Raw genomic sequence first — 19,657 nt, forward strand, 5'->3', positions numbered from 1 at the left:
GAAAAACTTTTTTCTATTTAGGAAAAGGTAAACTTAATTATTAAAATATTTTCTCATATCCAGAATGAATATAATAATAGTCTGTTTGATTACCATTGGCAGACAGGTGGAGTGTTTGGGATCCAGTGACCTGTATTAAATGCACTGAATCACACACATCTTTGTGTGCTCTGTGGGTTGTCGCTATCTCTACTCATTCCTGGCAAACACGTATACACGCACTCACCTATGAGTAAACCTTGCACCTTTTGGTTATACACACACATTACACAGTCAGTATATCAGCTGGGTGTTGGAGGAAGTTCTGTTGTGGAATTTCAATGCATCTCCTTTAGTAAACATTTACTCTGTCAGTCTTAGGTGGTGTCCTAAGTCTACTAGCTAGATAAACGCCATGCGTCAGGCGCTGCTGAACTTATTCGACTGAAGGTTTGCTGTATGTGATAGTTTATGAGATGCAGGGGCTCTAAATGGAGTAACTGGTTGTTTTTTTTGAGGAGGCCATGCTGGTAAGTGTTTTTACTAGGGATGCGTAATATAGTGGTACCATAATGGTTGTTGTCTGATATTTGAGATTTTTTACATTTTCGCAATTGGATATTTAACAGTACATGATAACTTTTACAGTTAGATTTACCTTTGTCGTCATCTAACACGTACTTAAAGTTTATCTTTGAAAAGACTAATAATCTAATAGCACCGCTAAATCTTTGTTTGTTAGATCGATCTTTGGCAAATCTCAAAGTGAATATCCATTTTGATACCATTTTGATACCATGCATTATAATGTTGTGACACCTAAATTACTTGTAGCTTTTAAAATGAATTATTTTTTTTTCTTTTGTATTTATTTAGATAATATTTTATATATTTAAATATTATTATTTAAAATAGTTTTCGTCAGATAGCTGAAGTAGGGCTGGTCGATATAGGTCGATATCATATCAAAAATATGATCACAATATATATATTTTTCATATCATTCAATATCGATATATATCACGATGTTCATTTACCATTAATGGGGAAGGAAATACTTTCCACATGTTTGGTAGACAAAATAAAAATAAAAAATTGCCTAATGAAATTAATATAAAATGTATTTGCTTTATTTATATAGCACCTTTCAAACACCCAAGGACACTTTATATAAGATAAATAACAGATAGTATACAACATATAAACAGCAGACGGAGGTGAAATAATATGCAATACAAAAGCATTGAACAGAAAATTTAGGCAAGGAATTCATTAAGAAACATTGTAAATGGGTGAGTTTTAAGAGCAGCTTTAAAGGTCTTGAGTAAAGAGATAACCCCGAGATCTTGTGGTAGTTTATTCCAGAGTTTGGCAGTGGAAATGCAAAAAATCATACCACCCACACTAGATTGGCGGAATTTGGATACTGCAAGCAAATTTTCAGGGCTCGATCTCAAAGTACGAGCAGGGAGATAGGGGATAATTATTTCAGAAAGGTAAGAAGGACTCTTAAACTGAATATGATAAGTGACAGGGAGCCAATGTAATTGCTGTAAAACCGGAGTGATGTGGGCAGATCTTTTGGTAAATGTAAGAACACGAGCAGATGAATTTTGGGTAAGCTGCAAGCGATTAAGAACTTTGTTGCTTAGGCCATAAAACAAGTAATCTTGATGAAACGTAATAAGCACAATTTAAATTTAAAGATTGGTTATAGGCAGACGATATTAAGAAGGTGAAAAACATAGGATTTGACAAGCGAGTTGAAGTGGGATTCAAAACGTAGACAAGAATGAAACATTATACCAAGATTGTGCATAGTGGAAGATGGATGGACTATAACTCTGTCAATGTCAATGGAGTAGTCAGGTTGGGAGGAGACAAGGGATCTAGGGCCAACTAACACACTTTTTTTTTTTTTTCAGTATTTAACTTTAAGAAATCTTGGGCCATCCATACTTTGAGATCATATTTTGATTATTAAGATTTAGCAGACTATAAAATAGTGATATATTTATGTCATAATTTCTTCAAGTTAAACCAGACTTTTATTTTGATGGGTTGTCATGAAGTTTTACTTTTCTTACTTTTTCATATTTTTAATAAAGTGTTTTTTTTTTTCATAAATGAAATGGTGTAAAGCTAGTGAAGTGACTCATGTTCATATTTAGAAACGCAGACATTGAATAAACAGTGTGCATCATGTGTGTTTGAGATTGTGTACACGCAAAACATCGCAGGATTTGCTGACTGGCTGAGTTTATTTCTTCTGTGTGATTAATGTGTTAGATTAATCCATGTAAAAAATGTCCAGAGCTTATCATCGTTATCAACATCAAATTTATGGCAATCTTGATATGATATCATATATCTCCCAGCACTAATCTGAGGCAGTTAACTTTTGATTGAAGTGTATGTTTCATGTCAATCTGCTTTGCAAATTATGGTTGTTAGTTGCATTATAGTGTAAAGTAAATATGTTCTGTATAAGTTCTGTTGATTTTGTTTTTAAAACAGTAACAGCATGAAGGAATTCAATGGGTCTTCTGTGCATCTGAAAATAGACCTTCTTTTGAGCTGTTGGGGAAAACATTTTGAAATCTGATGGAATGGCAGACATTCCTCAGTCAGGTATCCCAGCATTCACTTCATGGATCGCAGAGATTTCAGATGCTTTTTCCAATGGCTTTCGCCGCCTCAGCCTAAACCGCGTTGTTGACTCTGAGGTGTCAGTGAAAGATGAGAGTTCAGAGGTGGAGCAGAACTTGATGGATGTTCATGGATATGGAGTGGATCCACAGGAGAAGCTGGCACTCCGAGATCAGGGCAGTAGGTTTGAATATGCCCTCTCGGTCGAACGTCTGACTCCCATCAGAGAAGAGACCGATGAGCTGGAGAGCAGGAGAAGTCTGCTGGCTTCACGCTGCTCTGATGCTGGTAAGATGTGGGTTAGTAGTTGTTCAAATGAATTGGTTCATCTTCTTGGTCCTTTTTGGTTGAGACTGCTGTCCGTTCATTTAGTTTAGACATCACTGGTGGTTCTGTCCTTCTCTAAAACTTGTTGCATGTTTGCTGTGTAACTTTTTGTTACCTCTGTGAAAATAGTGACTGTTGGTTTCATAATTTTAGTGTTAGTTAAGGTCCTCATTTTTTTTCTTCTCCTTGCTACAGTAACTTTTAGAGCAGCCATGGCCATTTGTACTTAAAATGTGCATCCAATGTCAGACAGTTATTTTAGCTGTACAAAAATAGTCGTTTATGCTGTTTAATATTGCAACCTGGTATTTGTTAAAAAATTATTATTAGTTATCATTGTAGTCATAAGTACACTGGTTTAGCACAAATAACTTGCTGCTCACTGCACTCTACAAATGATTTTCCTATAGCAGCTAATGAATTGGAAGTCTCGCACATTCGGTTTAGCTTTAGCTTTCAGATTATTTTAAATCCTTCATACTATATTTCCATTGTTTGTAAAAGTTTCTGAGAAATTCTTTTGTTTCGAAAGATACTAAACACAGATAGACAGACACTCATATGCAGGGTTTAACACGCAGCCTCGTGTGTTTGTGTGCGTTTCTCTATGAATATTTAAGATAATCAGTAAACTGAGAACGCCCTCTCAAAATAAATAGGAGAGTCGTTAAATTTACACATGAATATGCTATGCTCATATACACACGTTCACTCACACACACACACATTTACAGCATTCAGTCACTCTTAACATGCCTGTTAAAGGAATAGTTCACTCAAAAATGAAAATTCTGTCAACCCTGAATGAATAGCTGTTTATGAATTTCTTTTTTCTTTGGAAAATGAAAAAAGACATTTTAAAGCATGTTGGTAACCAAACAGTTTGTGGTCTCCATTGACTTCCCTAGTATGAATAATATTACTATGGAAGTCAGTGGGGACCAGCAAATATTATTTACAATATCTTCATGTTTTCAGCAGAACAAGGAAATTCAAACAGGTTTGGAACAGTTCGAGGGTGAGTAAATGATGACAGAAGTAAAAATTTTGGGTGAACTATACCTTTAAGGTCTTAGAGATGGATATACACACTATACACTACATACACACACATTTCAAAAAAAGAAAGTTAGCCAGTAAATGTTTGTAAATAATTTACTATTTCTATATGGTGTTTGATAGAAATCTGCCTGGATGGCTGAGCTGGAAAGGTTCTGAAATTCACATTACAATGAAAAATAGAATTAAAATTAAATCAAGATATAGGCATGTCTGTCACCTACTGTAGTTAATTAACGGTTCATATTGTTGTTGTTTTTAATTCTGATCCCTTTTAAAATCAAAACTTTTTAAAATGTTAGCATTTTGAAGAAATATTAAATGCTTTTAATCTTTTGAATACAAATTATTATTACAATTTCTAAATAAACTGATCTGATGTCTATTGTTCAATCATATTTATTCATAATATAGTAAGTTTTCATTCAAAATGTTAAAATATATATTAATGTATGTAGAAATTAATATTAACCACTGAAATGTAATGGTTTTAAATAATGTTTTCTCTGACTCAGAGAGTTAAACCTGGTTCATCTTATGTTCCAAACAAAATGTCCATGAGTTGGACCCTATAAGGGCATTTGTTTTGAAGAGTTCTTTGCAGTGGTTATTTGTGAGCTGTTCTGTTTGGAATGGCACAGCTGCTATGATTGTTCTCCTTTCAGTTTCCCTGCGTAGAGATCATTTCTGTCATATGGAACGCACTCAGTGTGTACATTGAAGAAAAACAATTCACCATGAGGGACTGGTAGCCATGGCAACCTCCATACATAGCCACTTGGTCTAATTTGATGTCTGTAAGTGAATGATGTGGTGAAATGCAGTGAAATGAATGGAAGTACAACTATAATGGATGACAGAGAGAGAAAAAAGAGGCCCAAAGACACTAATTGGCCACTCTCTTGTGTTTGATAATATGGTAGACATGCCTGTCTACACAGGCTACATTATCATTCAAAATCCCTTCATGTCTGAGTCAACTAATGACAACGTCCAATGTCTTTCTATCTCACCTGATGGATTATGAAAAAAGGTTATTGTGGTCAGAGTGTCCTGCATCAGAATGAAGTCAAAGTGTTTTTTTTTTTTATTATTATTATTAATATTGGTTCTTGTTAAGGCAGTTATCGCAATATAATTGTGTATAATTGTATTGAGCAAGGATGCATTCAATTGATCAAAGGTGACAGTAAAGACTTATAATGTTAAAAATATATATATATTTATATTTCAAATAAATATGCTTTTCTTTTGAATTTTTTTAAACCTGAAAAAAGCATCAAAGTTTAAATCATAATAATTTACATTTTAAAATATATGCTAATAGAAAACAGCTTAATTAAATTGACTTTATTACAGTTATTACTCTATTTTATTCAAACTTTTGGATGTTGGTTAGAGATTGTTACACACACATGAATGGTTCCTCAAATTGTGTGATTTGTTGAGAAGAGATGTTCTTTCAGTTTTCTGAGCAGTCAGACTTGATTAATTTTATAAAACTGGCAAATATTCCCATAGACTTGCATTGAACAAAGAACCGGAGCTATTTCTAGGTATCAGAATGTCTTAAAGAAGGACTTTTTTTGTTCCCATCTGTGTGTGTGCAGTGAATAGTTCCGGTGATGATGGTGAGATTTCCAGCTTATCAAACAGCGGTGAGGAGTTAGCAAAGCAGTTTGAGATCACTGTTTCCCACTCACAAAGCTTCCGTTCGGGGGTTATGGAGCTCCACACCCAGAATGCACCAGGCCAACATCAAAAATTTAAACAGTTGGTGTCTGACCAGGAAGAAGGAAGCACAGATCCATCTGACTGTGAAGGTACACACCCACATTCTCCTATTATCTCTGACATTTATATATAAATATGCATAGTTATGCTTTAGTGACATACATGACACTGAATATTTCACTGCACTTTGAAGCAGCTCCTCGCTGATCAATTCAGCTCAGAGCCATGGTTTAAAAAGAAAGACAGTAAAATGAAAGAAATTAATTTCATTCATTAAGGTCATTCAGTTATTTCAAAAGCATTTCTACTTGAAGGGTTTGTGAGGGTATGTTTTCAGTGTGTGAATGTGGATGATTGTGAATAAAATATTGTCTTCTATTCTGTCATCAGAATAACACAAAAAAATTATATTAGCCTTTCAAAAAAAAATCTGACTTTGGCTGATCTTTTTTTAACAGAAAAAATAAAAATGATCTAAAACACTTTGTCAATAAAAATCTGATATTTGATATTTGATAAATGATATTTTTAACAAAGTATTAAAAATCATTAAAGTACTTTAAATAAAGCTGTAATAAAACTAAATAAATATTATGTGGAAAACTTCAAAAGAAAGTTGTATTTATTTAGCCCTGCAAACTAACTGAATTAAGCTGAATTACTAAAACTACTAAAACTAAACCTAAAACAAAAAAAAGGAATTAAAACAATAAAAAGGAATTAAAGTGACAAAAACACAGAACTAAAACTAAATTAAAAGAATTAAACCTTTAACTAAACTTAATTTATAATGACAAAAAAAATGGTAAGCCAAAAAAATAACTTTTCCCATCAAACAGGAGATTAAAGCTTAATGGACATATACTGTGCTGACTAGTGGTTTGTGGAGTTCTTTTACTTTGATAATGTCTTTTTTTATAGGAATGATATTTAACAAATGAGATGTATTTAATATTTTCTTGTTTCCTCTTAGAGAGCAGTACGATTACATAGAGATTGATTGCTTAGATTGATTCTATTTTGAGAGTTCTAAGACGACCCAGGAATGAGAACCAATGAATTTAATGAATTTTCAAAACATTCAATCTGATAATGTTAAATAAAACTGCATATTAATTATTAGAACACTGACTTTATTGCCTCAGGCTAAATGCTAAAGCTAACCAATGTTTCAGGAGATGCAATACAAATCCAAAACGCCTTTTATAAATATTTATAAATGTGCTGCTTGTCACGCACTATTAATTCCCCTAATGCTCTGTACATCGCAATTAGACATAGCTCCACTAAAACAGCTTCCAGTTGGTTGCTTATGTCAAAGTTTTCTTGCTGTATGGAGTTATAATTCTCATAATGTTCATCACAGCATCAGTTGCCATGGAAAAGCGTCTTTTCGGTTGCTGTGGTAACAAAGTAACTGGCCCTTTCTGCAGTTAATTGGTCACTGCTGCTGAGTAGAACAGTTCGTACCCTGAAAGAGATTTCATTCAGTGAAATTCATAGAATCACGTAGGACATGCACTTAAAGCCGTAAATTACAATCATTGTCATCTGCTCCGGAGAGCCTGATTGGCCAAGGGAGCCTGTCCTGCAATTACGACATCTGTCAGAGTGTCTGTAAAACTTCATTTGTTAAACATTCAGGGAAAGTGTGTGTGTGTGTGTGTGAGAGAGAGAGAGAGAGCTGTTAATCTTGTCTTCATTTCTCTATTAAAAATCTACAACTTAATTGTTCTTTCTAAATAACATCGTCTGTTTATTTGAATTACTCAATGGACTAAAAAATTGACAAATGAGATCTCTATAATCGCTCAGTTGTTTCTCATAAACTGCAGTGAGATTAAATGGAGACTTTTGCTTCTTAGATTGTTCCCCTGACATCGATCTCCTTTAGTGTTTCAGCAGAGATCTTAAAGATGTCTCAAACTGTGATCAGAATTGCCAAGAAGTCAGCAATGAAAACTCTGTTTCTATTTTTATTTATGCCGAGGGATTTTAGGAGAAACATCTGAATTGTTCTGAGCAACAATCATATAAACTAATTCTCTCATTCTTTTCATGTAGAAGCTGAGAGAAACAGTGTGCAGAGTTTTCAGGATCCCCTCTCATCTAGGCGACGTGTAGGGTCTGAGCCGAGAGACCCGCTGTCACAGAGTCCTCTTTCTGAGGACCGGGCGCTCACTGACCCCCTCTCTCTGATGGCAGAGCAGATATCTGTGGGCTCCCAGGACACAGGGGACGGTCTGGAAGCTGTACCCAGGGATGAGCGCAGTCGTCTGGGCAGTGTGGGGCGGCAGACTCCACAAAGGAGTCTGGCAGTCGACAATCATGGTTACGACAACAGTGTGGCTACGGATAGTACACCCACATGGAGTCCTGAGGTGTGTGTGCTTGTGTGCAGAAGAGCCAGATCTTTTCTTATCATTCTGTAAAGACGACGTTTAAAAGTGTGTGGTCAGTAAGAATTGTCTTTTAAAGATATTAATACTTTTATTCAGCAGGGATGATCAAAAGTTACATTTACAAAGTCAGATTTCTATTTCAAACAAATGCTTTTTGAACTTTATCTTCATCAAATAACCCTGAAAAATATATTTTAGAAAAAAGATAAAGTTAAGCAGTTAAACTGTTTTCACAACTGTTTGATAGCACAAAATGTTTCTTGAACACCAAATCAGCATATTAAAATGATTTCTGAAGGATCATGTGACATTGAAGACTGAAGTAACGGCTTCTACATTTTAAAACAAAACAAAATTAAAACCGAAAACAGTTATGTTGAAATAATATTTAGCAGTATTAAGGTTTTTGCTGTATTTTGATCATCCAAATGCAGCCTTGTTAAGTATTAGTGGTTTCTTTCAAAGACATTAATACATTTTGATGACCTCCCCTTTATGAATCAAAACGTATAATACAAAAATTTAGAATTTTATAAAATGATAGAAATTTTTGTACATTTTAACTGTTGTGTATTATTACTATTATGTGTTACACCATGTTTTATCTTTTCCGTTCATAATTAGATCATCTAAATTTCTCTCCACATCTCAAAGTGTTATGAGAACTAAATTTTAATGAATATTAATGAGTCGTCTGTGCTCTATGGCACTCATAGCTGTTGCTAATGAAAACATCTTGTGTTTATGTATATGTTTTGCACCATAAAATCATCCTCATTCATTTGAAGAGACATGGGGAGGTTGTGTGTGAACGTGTGTTTAGGTCTGTATGTTTACATTCAGTGAGTGTTTGTGTTTACATATGCAAATGAGGATTTCCTTTCTCTATCAGCATGAACAATCTCCATCCCACCCTCTGAGCACTTCTCCTCGTGGGCATATCTCAAAATGTGGTGACCTCACACTTGCCCTCGACTACCGGGCTGAATCCCACAGGCTCCTGGTCACAGTGATAATGGCCCAAGGCATTCCAGACAAGGCACGGAGCGGCATGGACTCCTGGCTGGTGCACGTGGTGCTGTTACCTGGGAAACGACAGCGGCACAAGACGGCCGTACAGAAAGGCTCCATGCCCAGGTTTGAGGAGACATTCCGGTTCTCACATCTAGAACTGGGGGACCTGGGTTCCTCTGCACTCCGGTTCCGCCTGTATGCACTGGGGAAGATGAACAAGGAGAGGATGATGGGAGAGGCCATGTACAGGCTGAGCAGACTGACTCAAATAGGGCGCTTCCAGATCACGCTGGTGCTGGAGCCACGTAGTAATCTCAAGGTGTGTGTGTGTGTGTGTGCTTTGCTTTGATAGTATTCCTAGTTTGTTTGTTCTTTTGTAAAGTGTCATGGCTCAGCAGTTTCAGATGGCATGATTTGGCCCCAACTACAAAAAAATATTTTTAACAGTGCATAAAGTCATTTCCTAGATTACATTAACTTGGTGCAGAATTAATAACAAAATGAAATGTAGCACAGAAAGCAAAATACTTAGGTTTGCAAAGCAGAAAAGCACATTTTTCAATTCAATAGAGATAATGAAACACTGGCTCAGAACTGTGTAATGCTGAAAATGATTTTACAAAGTTGTAATGGAAAATTATTGGAGTATGTTTTTCTATATAAAAAATGTAGCCTTTATTTAAGTTACTTGTTACTTGCCATTTTTTTCAAAAAAAAAAAAATAGATCTAATTATTATTATTACCTATTTTATAGTTTTTCTGAATATTTGTGAAATTAACTAGCTGTTTTGCTGTGAAAATTATTATTATTATTAATTTGTTTCTTCTTTTTTTTAAGTATACACTGTCCTTATATTAAAGGCTCAAGTGGACAGATACATTTTGATACTTTTGGATAGACACTTTTATGTGCAAACAGCTTCTGAAATTTTTTTTATGAATGTTTAACTTTACAAATCGACTTTTCTCCACCTAAAGACTCTTCAGAATAAAAAATGCTGGAAGTTTTCTGAGGTTACCACCATATTTGTTCGCAAAGATTATTATGTACATCTGTAAAGTTGTAGATATGAAAAAGGGATTACATTTTTAAAAGGCACAATGAAAATACAAATAATTTCACAAATAATTATAAAGAAATGGCAAGTAGCATATTGAGTAATTATATTAAAATTTTGAAGTAGGAAGACTGAAATAGTACAGTGTCCATATGTTGAAAAATGAGGTGGAATTATAGTTTATGTACAAATGCTGTCCCTCCCTGCAGACAGTAGACTCCCCGGTGTCTTTGGGTGCTCAGAGTGACAGTGCTTCCTCCACTCATTCTGTTTCTCATGGTGGAAACCCAGAACTACTGCTGGGTTTATCATATAACGCCACCACAGGACGACTGTCTGTGGAGATCATTAAAGGCAGCCATTTCCGTAACTTCACACTCAACAGACCTCCAGGTAAACACACCATCCCACTCACACTAACAGAGGCTCACAAACACATTCATAGGCATCATTAGAACATCAGGATTGACTCTTGAGCAAATAACCTTTTGTAAAGCCATCTGACATTGATTTAGACGTAAATGAGTCGTCTGAAATAGATCATTTCTACACAAACAAGCTGCTATTACAGACATTTGTACTAGCACATTCTGAACGTGTCATCCTCACAAGTTGTGTTGTGGGTCAAACATTAGGCTTTTAGAGTTCATGCTGTTCGTATGACTCTTAATCTGTCACAGTCACATCTCACAATGATGCTTCTCTGTGAATGGAGTTACAGGGCATTTAATCGATCACAGAACCCCAGATCTTTTTCTCACACCTCTTGCATCAAGTCGATGAGTCACTGCTGAAGTAAACCATACACACACACACACACACATACTGTGATATAATGCTGTCACAGTTTTGTGCTTTCTTCAAAAATAAAAACAATATTTGTTACTGTACTTATATACTCTACCTTTAGTGTTTATATGATTTTTGTATGTCTCTTAAATGAATAGTTAATTCCTAATAGAAAATGTAGTCATCCTCAGGCCATCCAAGTGTCCAAACAGCTGATAAAAACATCACAGTTTTCCACAAGTAATCTACACGATTCTACTTGAAGCCATTGCTTCTGGTTAAAATATGAGCTGCTTCGTCTGATCCAGAAGAGAAATATGCAAAGATCAAGTCCAAAGAGTCCAAAACAATTCTAAAAAAAAAAATACCTTGGTGGATTTTGATGTGAGAGGTCAACAGGGCATGAACCTTTTTACTGTAGGAAGCATTATTATAGATTATGGACTGTATTTTAGCCAGAAGCTATGGTTTAAAGTTAAAACACAGTCATAGATTTGTTTCTTACAGAAGCTCAACTTTTCTCTTCACAAGATTTTAATTGTTGGACAGGAGTCGAATGGATTACTTGTGGATTATTGTGATGATGTAATCAGATGTTTGGACTCTCATTCTGACGGCACCCAATTGTGAGAAGTGATGTCATGCTAAATTTCTCTAAATCTGTTCCTATGAAGAAACAAATTCATCTACATCTGATCCTTCATAAATCATTTCAATATGCTGATTTGGTGCTCAAGAAACATTTCTTATTTTCAGCAATGAAAATAGTTGTGCTTTTTAATGTAAATCAAATTCACAAATGAGAATTATCCAATAACAAAAAAAATTTGATCACAGGGCTAAAATGGAATAAATGTAAAATGGAATAAAAAAAAAATGTAATGTTCTAGATTAAGTAAATATATTGAGGTGAGATTTAGTGACCTGTGTTTCTCTTTCAGATACATTTGGCAAGCTCACTCTGTTAAACTCCATGGGACAAGAGATTTCCCGCTGTAAGACGTCCATCCGTCGCAGTCAGCCGAATCCTGTCTTCAAGGAGACGTTTGTCTTCCAGGTCGCGCTGTTCCAACTCTCAGATGTCACATTAATGGTCTCCATTTACAATCGGCGGAACATGAAACGCAAGGAGATGATTGGCTGGGTGGCTCTGGGCCAGAACAGCAGCGGTGAGGAAGAGCTTCTTCACTGGCAGGATATGAAGGAGAGTGGAAACCAGCAAGTCTGCCGCTGGCACACACTACTTGAAGCTTAGAGGAGAGATAGAAGTCTAATCATTCATAACTACTTCATCCAGCTGGGTTCTCCTTTGGGAAGGAGGCGAAAGCCAAGACCAAAATGCCCACAAAAACAGAAATGAACAAGCACTTTTAACAGTTTCAAAGAAAGATAATAATGCAACTGTGAAAATCTTTGAAGCACACACAAACACAAAGAAACACCCACACACCACTTTTCTTTCTCCCTGGGAGTACTTGATATAGTCTCTTATCTGGTAAACCGGAAATGACTTCATGGCGTAATATGCTGACTACTCTCTTCAACTCCAGCAGCAACCAATCAAAACATATTATTGCCAAAGCCACGGTGATTGTCGCCTAGTGATTTCATGAATGGAGGATTGATTTGAAATGATAATGTCTTTCTTCAGACACCAGTAGCAGTTTTGGCGAGACCAAATGTTAAACTGTTGAACACGTGCACTTTCAATCAGGCTCTCCTACTGGTGAGAGTAAAGCTGTTTCTTTTTGTTACATTTGACATCTTTTTATTTTATTTTACGACAAAATATGACTTTATGCCGGGCATATTTGACCTAAAAAATATATTTTTGTCATTATTTACTCACCCTCGTAATGTTCCATTATGAATTGTTTTGATTCTACTAAGGAAAACTAATGTTTTTAAACTCTTTTCAGAAATTTCATTGAATGGGGACTGGTGCTGTTCAGGCTTAAAAAATACTAATTTTATTCATTGAAAATCTAGAAATCCAACTTTGTTCTACTGGGCATGTTTACAAGTGAATCTGATTAGCGAATGAATCCTTTTACTCAATTTAGTTCAATGATACATTTCTCAACAATGGTATGAATGATTCATTTGAAGAGATTTATCTGGTTCACAAATTCATTTGAATCAGTTCCTCGAAGATCTGATCACAAATGCTTAACAGACCACTGGAGATTATTATTGCATACATTTCAAATGTCAAATGTATTAGTTTTTTTTATAATGCTTGTGAATCCATCTTGAAGCTTAAAAGCTCCAGTTCCCTTTTTGTTTCAAAATTCTTGGAAAGAGACCAATCCTACATACTAAAACTCAGAGCACAGACACTTATGCATGTTCAAGAAAATCTTCAGACAAACTTAACTCTGTCCTTATTACATTAAAACCCAAACTATTTTCTAATGCATGCCTGTAATGCTTTATGCATATATAAAGTGCCTGATCTGATCAAACCTTTATGGAGCTTTTATTTATAGCCTGTGTTATTGGATATAAGCATGAAAAACTCCGGAGCATTACAAATGCATCGACCACAGTGTTTTAAAAATCAGTACTGCCTGTTTTGCATGCATTCAAAAACAAAGTGGTTTTTTGGAGATAAATGCATATATTTTGGCTATTATTAAAGACATCCCTAATACACTACTTTTGTGCTTTGTTATGATTCGGAACATCAATAAATCTTTATTTTGTAACACTGATTTTGCATTAATCTTAGTGTATCACAACTGTGAAAATGGGTGATACTGGCAGAAGAAAATGTTGCTTCAACTGACAGTAACCAACCATATGATCAAAATCTGTTGATCAGGCTGTTTGGATCAGACTGACATAATATCTGAAACCGTTTGCCAGAAGAGTGAGGGTATTCATTTTCCAATCAGGTAATGTTTGCATACAGGAGTGGAAAAATAATTTATGCTCGAATAAGATAAATAAGCATAGAGACGGGAGGTTAAAAGATCATTTAAGAGTTTAAAATGTTTAAAACCTTTATGACATACCATATACTATATAAGTATGTTCTGTATATGGTATGGTATCTATAAGTAGATAGATATGCTGCATGAGTGTACGAGTAAAAAAACCTTTCAAAAGTATATATATATATATATATATTCTAAGGAGATAAGCCATATGTTAAGAAATACGTAAAAAAAAGAGCAGGAAACGCAGCAGCAGAGGATGCGAGAAGAATGGAGTTTGATGCTGGAGCGTCATCATTGCCTAGTGACTCTCCTAGCAACAGGAAACATCTGTTTCAGCGTCGACCAATCAGCAGCCGGTGCAGTATTGCTCGCTGCACAGAAAGGGGATATTTTAAGAGCCGAGAGTGAGCCGAATACTACAGGGGTTATATGAAAAGCAAGACTTCGACATCTGGGGGCGAAGCGTCAAGTTCACGCGGAGCTGAAAACGGCTAAATTAGGCACAGCATGAGCTGTTTTTTGAGCCTCTGGTTTGACGAAGAACGCGCGTGCGGGGACTGCTAATGTGGCTTTATAAATAAGGTAGGAATATTTAGCTCTGTTAATCGCATGTATTTTTTTTTTCATCTCTGTGAGCGCACTTAAAAGATAATGTTCTATTTTTACTGCACGCTTTTGTTTATTTTGTAACAGTCATAGCAGATGAAATTCCCATTCTCTGGTGGTTTGGAATTATTTTGGAAGATGCGCGATCTGTGATTCATTCATTAGCGTGGTTGAGTGGTTGCTTCTACTGCATTGTACAATATAATACACGCATGCATATTCTGTGCTATTTTCAGTTATTGAAGGTACTTATTTGGTACACTGTAGGAAAATAAATAATATTTTTACAAATATATATAAAATGCTACAGCAAAGACCTGTAAGTTGCATTACAATGAGGCTATATTTTCCATAGTATAGAATATTCTTAAATGTTTTGCAAAATTATAAAGTATTTTCACGGAGAATATTAAAGAAACAGTTTTTTAGTACAGTAAATTTTAGTACATTTTAGATTGTGAAGAAATTATGTTTCAAGTCAAATTAAAAACCAAAATAAAATAAAAAATTTTGTGTGGAATGGGTCACTTCATGTGGCCCACATTAACAGGACCAGCTCAATACTTACAGGCTAATCTTATTTTGTTTACCCTGAGGATTGGATAATGTTGCTGGAAAATAATGATCATGGCTGAATGCAAAATAGTATTTCTAAAATTACATCAGAAAGCGAAATCTATTGCTTTTGCTTAGTGTTGTATAAGATCAAAGACAGCTGAAGAATTCAGATGCAAAAGTACCATCTGAAATTTCTTTCTAAAATTTGCATTTTTATCAGGCTCCTATATGTTTAGGTTCAGTAATACTTTAATAGAAATGGATTAGGTTCAGGTTACTTTAATGGCAATGTATTAGGTTCAGTTTACTTTAATGGCAATATATAGGTTCTTTTCTATGCCATTAATGTGAAACAAAAACTGACATAAATAGGAGCCTGATAAAAATGAAAATTTTAGATGAAAATTTAAGACAGCACTTAGAGGCTTTTGCATCTGAACTCTTCAATTGCTATTTTATCCAGAGTGCTCCTTTAGCAAGAAATCTATAAAAAAATCTAATAACATTTTTAATTGCCTTATTTATTATAAAATAAATAGGCTAAATAAAGTCATTTCATAAAATAAAGTAAATGTTTATGCTTCTGTTAATTTTAACTAAATAAAAAAATAAAAGTAAAATAAAATTAAATATAATAATAATTAAGAATAATTCATTATAGTTATGAGTAATATAAAGATTAATAATAATTTATGCACAATATATATAGCATCAATGTTATCAGTACAATTAAATAACAAACCGATTTTAGTTCAAACATGTTAATTGGACCTGCTTAAAATGTTTTTAAAATGATTACATTTAATGACGTTTACATTTAGAACTGAACTATAGGCCTATACAGCCACCAAAACGTATTGTATTTTTAATTTAACCAATTTTAACAAAGGAAAAATACTTTTTTGTCTTATAGCCTATTTATTCTCTCGACTTATTCTCGAGAGAGCGAATAAGTGCGCAAACTCACACGCAGCCCACACTAATCTTTCCACCCACGCGCACTGCGCGCCGCTGTGTTTACAGACAGAGCAAGCGGCACGTTTCTTTTAGAATTAAGACGTTGTACAACTCACGTCACAGCTGCCTGCAGGTGTCGTTACATTTACTACAACAGTTCTTGCCCGATATGTATTCGCGTTTTTGAGACAGAACTACACGAATATCTGTATGTAATCGGGGCTAGTTGTCAAGCATTCACACCAGTATAATTCTAACCTTAATCGAAAAGTAAACAATAAGATTTAGTAAACGATACTGTCTCTTTCTTTCTATGACTAGAAACCATTAGGCAATGTGTGAGAGCCAGAGGAAAGCGTCTCAGGTGAATAGGGGATTTGTCAGAGAGGTGTGTGATTGTGTTTGCGTGAAGCAGTTTTCAGGTAATTAATACACACAACACACAGGCCTTGTTACATGACACACTACCTGAGGTCTAATCCACTTTACCCATGGTATAGTGTTAGAAACACAATTACACTGATGGAATTGTTTGTTGAATCATCTTTCACAGTAAGAGATTGAAAAAAAGAGATGTTACATTGGTAAAAATCCAATTTACATCCATTTGCAAAGCCATGGATTTCATAAAATCCCTGTGTGCTCGTCTGCAGGGTCTTTCCTCTAAGACTGCCCTCAACGGTCAACAACGTCGAAAGTCGCCTACTTTAAGCGCAAATATGCGGAAGAGGAGGATGTTCGGGGAAGCCTACATGGATATTTACAAAAAGTGAGTGGCATTTGAAATGTGCTTAATTGCGATAATGTATAAACTCGGAAGCCATATCACCCTGGAGTCCAAGACCAGTTTCCCACTGAAGCTAAGCAGGGCTGAGCCTGGTCAGTACCTGGATGGTAGACGACCTGAGAAAACTAGGTTGCTGCTGGAAGAGGTACTAGTGAGGCCAGCAGGGGGTGCTCACACTGTGGTCTGTGTGGGCCCTAGTGCCCCAGTGTAGTGATGGGGACACTATACAATGTAAAGCGCTTTGAGTGCCTAGAAAAGCGTTATATAAATGTAATGAATTATTATTATAATTATTATTAAACATTAAATTGGCTTTACAGAGCCTTGTTTGAAAGATTTGAAAAAAGTTTAGAAAAAGTTTCTAGACAGACAGACAGACAGACAGACAGACAGACAGATAGACAGACAGACAAATAGACAGATAGATAGATAGACAGACAGACAAATAGACAGATAGATAGATAGATAGACAGACAGACAAATAGATAGATAGATAGATAGACAGACAAAAGATATATAGATAGATAGATAGATAGATAGATAGACAGACAGACAGACAAATAGATAGATAGATAGATAGATAGATAGATAGATAGATAGATAGATAGATAGATAGATAGATAGATAGATAGACAGACAGACAAATAGATATATAGATAGGTAGATAGATAGATAGATAGATAGACAGACAAAAGATATATAGATAGATAGATAGATAGATAGATAGATAGATAGATAGATAGATAGATAGATAGATAGATAGATAGACAGACAGACAAATAGATAGATAGATAGATAGATAGATAGATAGATAGATAGATAGATAGATAGATAGATAGATAGATAGATAGATAGACAGACAGACAAATAGATATATAGATAGGTAGATAGATTATCTAGGCAGTTGTCCATTTCATGTAAACATCCCGTCTGCTCCTGTCTGTCTCATGTCTTCACATTTGACATCTTCCAACTGTCTCTCCTCACCTCTGTCTCTGTCTCTCCTCACCTCTGTCTCTGTCTCTCCTCACCTCTCTGTCTCTGTCTCTCCTCACCTGTCCGTCTCTCCTCACCTCTCCGTCTCTCCTCACCTGTCTGTCTCTCCTCACCTCTCTGTCTCTCCTCACCTGTCTGTCTCTCCTCAGCACCTGATCCTGCGTGAGGAGCGCAGCTGCATCCTGCGCCTGTCTCTGCAGAAGCTGCGTTTCCTAGACGACCCTGAGGCTTACCTCCGCCGCTCCGTGCTCATCAACAACCTGCTACGCAAGATCCACCTGGACGAAGCCCAGAGGGAGAGAGAGAAACAGAGATATGAAGAGGAAGAGGAGACGGAGTGGAGGCGGAAGAGACTGAAGGTGGTGCTCAAGGAGTTCCAGCAGTACAAGCTGCTGCCGTATTCATCTTCCCCAGCCTCATGCATCTGTGGCCTGGGCAGCTGCCACACCATGCCCTCCTGATCATGGAGCTTCAATGCTCCTCTACCATTTGGATGATAAAGTATAAGATGTCATCGTGCACATACAGGGGATTATTCCAACTGTCTACGACTGATTTCCAGGAGCCAGCATTAAGGAAGAAGGGGATTCGGGTTTGTGTGCATTTGAGCTTGTGCTGGTGAGCGTGCACTCTGAGGTTTGTGATGTGACAGGTGTTATCCAGATCAGGGTGTGTTTTTCCAACCGGAAAAAAATATCATCCTGTTATCACTGCCTCACTCTGTTGATATGAACTTTGACCACAGACATTTTGTTTTCATAAATTTGCTTGAGTGAGCTATAATCCTAAGCATTGTTTTCAGGGATAAAAAAGGCAAACAAGAAGCCATGCACCTTGTGGTTGTTATTTTATGTTTTTAGAAGAAAAAAAAAAGAGACGAAAATTACAATTTTAAGTGTCAAAGTCCCAGCTGTTCTTTAGGATAGAGTGATTTTACTAAAGCTTTGTTGCAGTGAAATTGACTTTTTTTGTGTAAGTGGCTAATGATGTCGAACTAGTAAGGATTTTTTAAAAGACTTTGAAAGCACTTTATTTTACAGTCCTGTTCCTCATGTACATAATATGTACTTACTATGGTAATTACTTTAACTATGTAATAACTAGGTACTAACCCTAAACCTACCCCTACCCCATGTAGTTACCTTGCATTATCAGAACTTTCTTTGACAAATACACTGTAAGCACACTTTAAGTATATGTAAGTGCATGTACTGTAAAATAAAGTGCAACCAAGACGTTTCCTTACCTACAAAATCAATAAAAATAAAAAAAAGGAAAATGTATGAGGGCGAATGAGCATTGAAAATAATATTTCTTTCAAGGCCCTCTGGTTTTTGGTTTAAACAGGGTCTCGCAGTCTGCAAAAAAAAAATAAAAAATAAAAAATAAAAAAAAGGTACTTTTCTGTCACCTATCAGGCAGTCCCTTTCAAAATGTACTAATATGTTATTTTAAGGTACTTTTTAAGCACTAATATGCACATTTAAGATACTATGTACCAGCCCAATGGCAGCTTTGTACCTTTTTTTCTGGGAGTGTAGTGACATGCAGCTTTCACATTGTGAAAAAACAATTTACTGCATTTGCTACTTGCTACTAACATTGCATACAGACTTTTAAAGGCTTTTGGCAGAAACTGTTACGTTATGGTAACTCTGCCATCTAGTGTTATGGCGATGAATTATCAGCTACATAGATTTCTTTGGTTCATTGCTATCAACTGCACTACAGTTTATAACGGTATTTTACTCTCATTTGTTCTTTTTACAAATTTAGGTTGTCTGTCCAGTTTGTCTGGC

General features: G+C 35.6%; 1 protein-coding gene and 1 long non-coding RNA gene across 3 annotated transcripts in view; both read left to right on the forward strand.

The window, feature by feature from the left end:
* Positions 1 to 13,670, forward strand: part of LOC128026414 (synaptotagmin-16-like) — a 20,260-nt gene extending 6,590 nt beyond the window's left edge. The window contains exons 2-7 of one of the 2 annotated variants that reach the window (XM_052613525.1): positions 2,497 to 2,916; positions 5,625 to 5,837; positions 7,813 to 8,129; positions 9,043 to 9,483; positions 10,433 to 10,616; positions 11,954 to 13,670. In XM_052613525.1, the coding sequence (XP_052469485.1) occupies positions 2,589 to 2,916; positions 5,625 to 5,837; positions 7,813 to 8,129; positions 9,043 to 9,483; positions 10,433 to 10,616; positions 11,954 to 12,267 (1,797 nt within the window). In that variant the 5' untranslated portion in view covers positions 2,497 to 2,588 and the 3' untranslated portion in view covers positions 12,268 to 13,670. The remainder of the gene's footprint in view (positions 1 to 2,496; positions 2,917 to 5,624; positions 5,838 to 7,812; positions 8,130 to 9,042; positions 9,484 to 10,432; positions 10,617 to 11,953) is intronic. The other variant, XM_052613526.1, reaches the window with a different exon arrangement.
* A 661-nt stretch (positions 13,671 to 14,331) lies between these two features.
* LOC128026639 (uncharacterized) lies at positions 14,332 to 19,137 on the forward strand. The gene is made up of 4 exons (XR_008186470.1): positions 14,332 to 14,536; positions 16,397 to 16,497; positions 16,729 to 16,844; positions 18,008 to 19,137. It is a non-coding gene; the product is annotated as an uncharacterized LOC128026639 (long non-coding RNA).
* Positions 19,138 to 19,657: the final 520 nt, after the last annotated feature.

This window comes from Carassius gibelio, chromosome A13 (genome assembly GCF_023724105.1).
Source record: "Carassius gibelio isolate Cgi1373 ecotype wild population from Czech Republic chromosome A13, carGib1.2-hapl.c, whole genome shotgun sequence".
Taxonomy (NCBI): Eukaryota; Metazoa; Chordata; class Actinopteri; order Cypriniformes; family Cyprinidae; genus Carassius; species Carassius gibelio.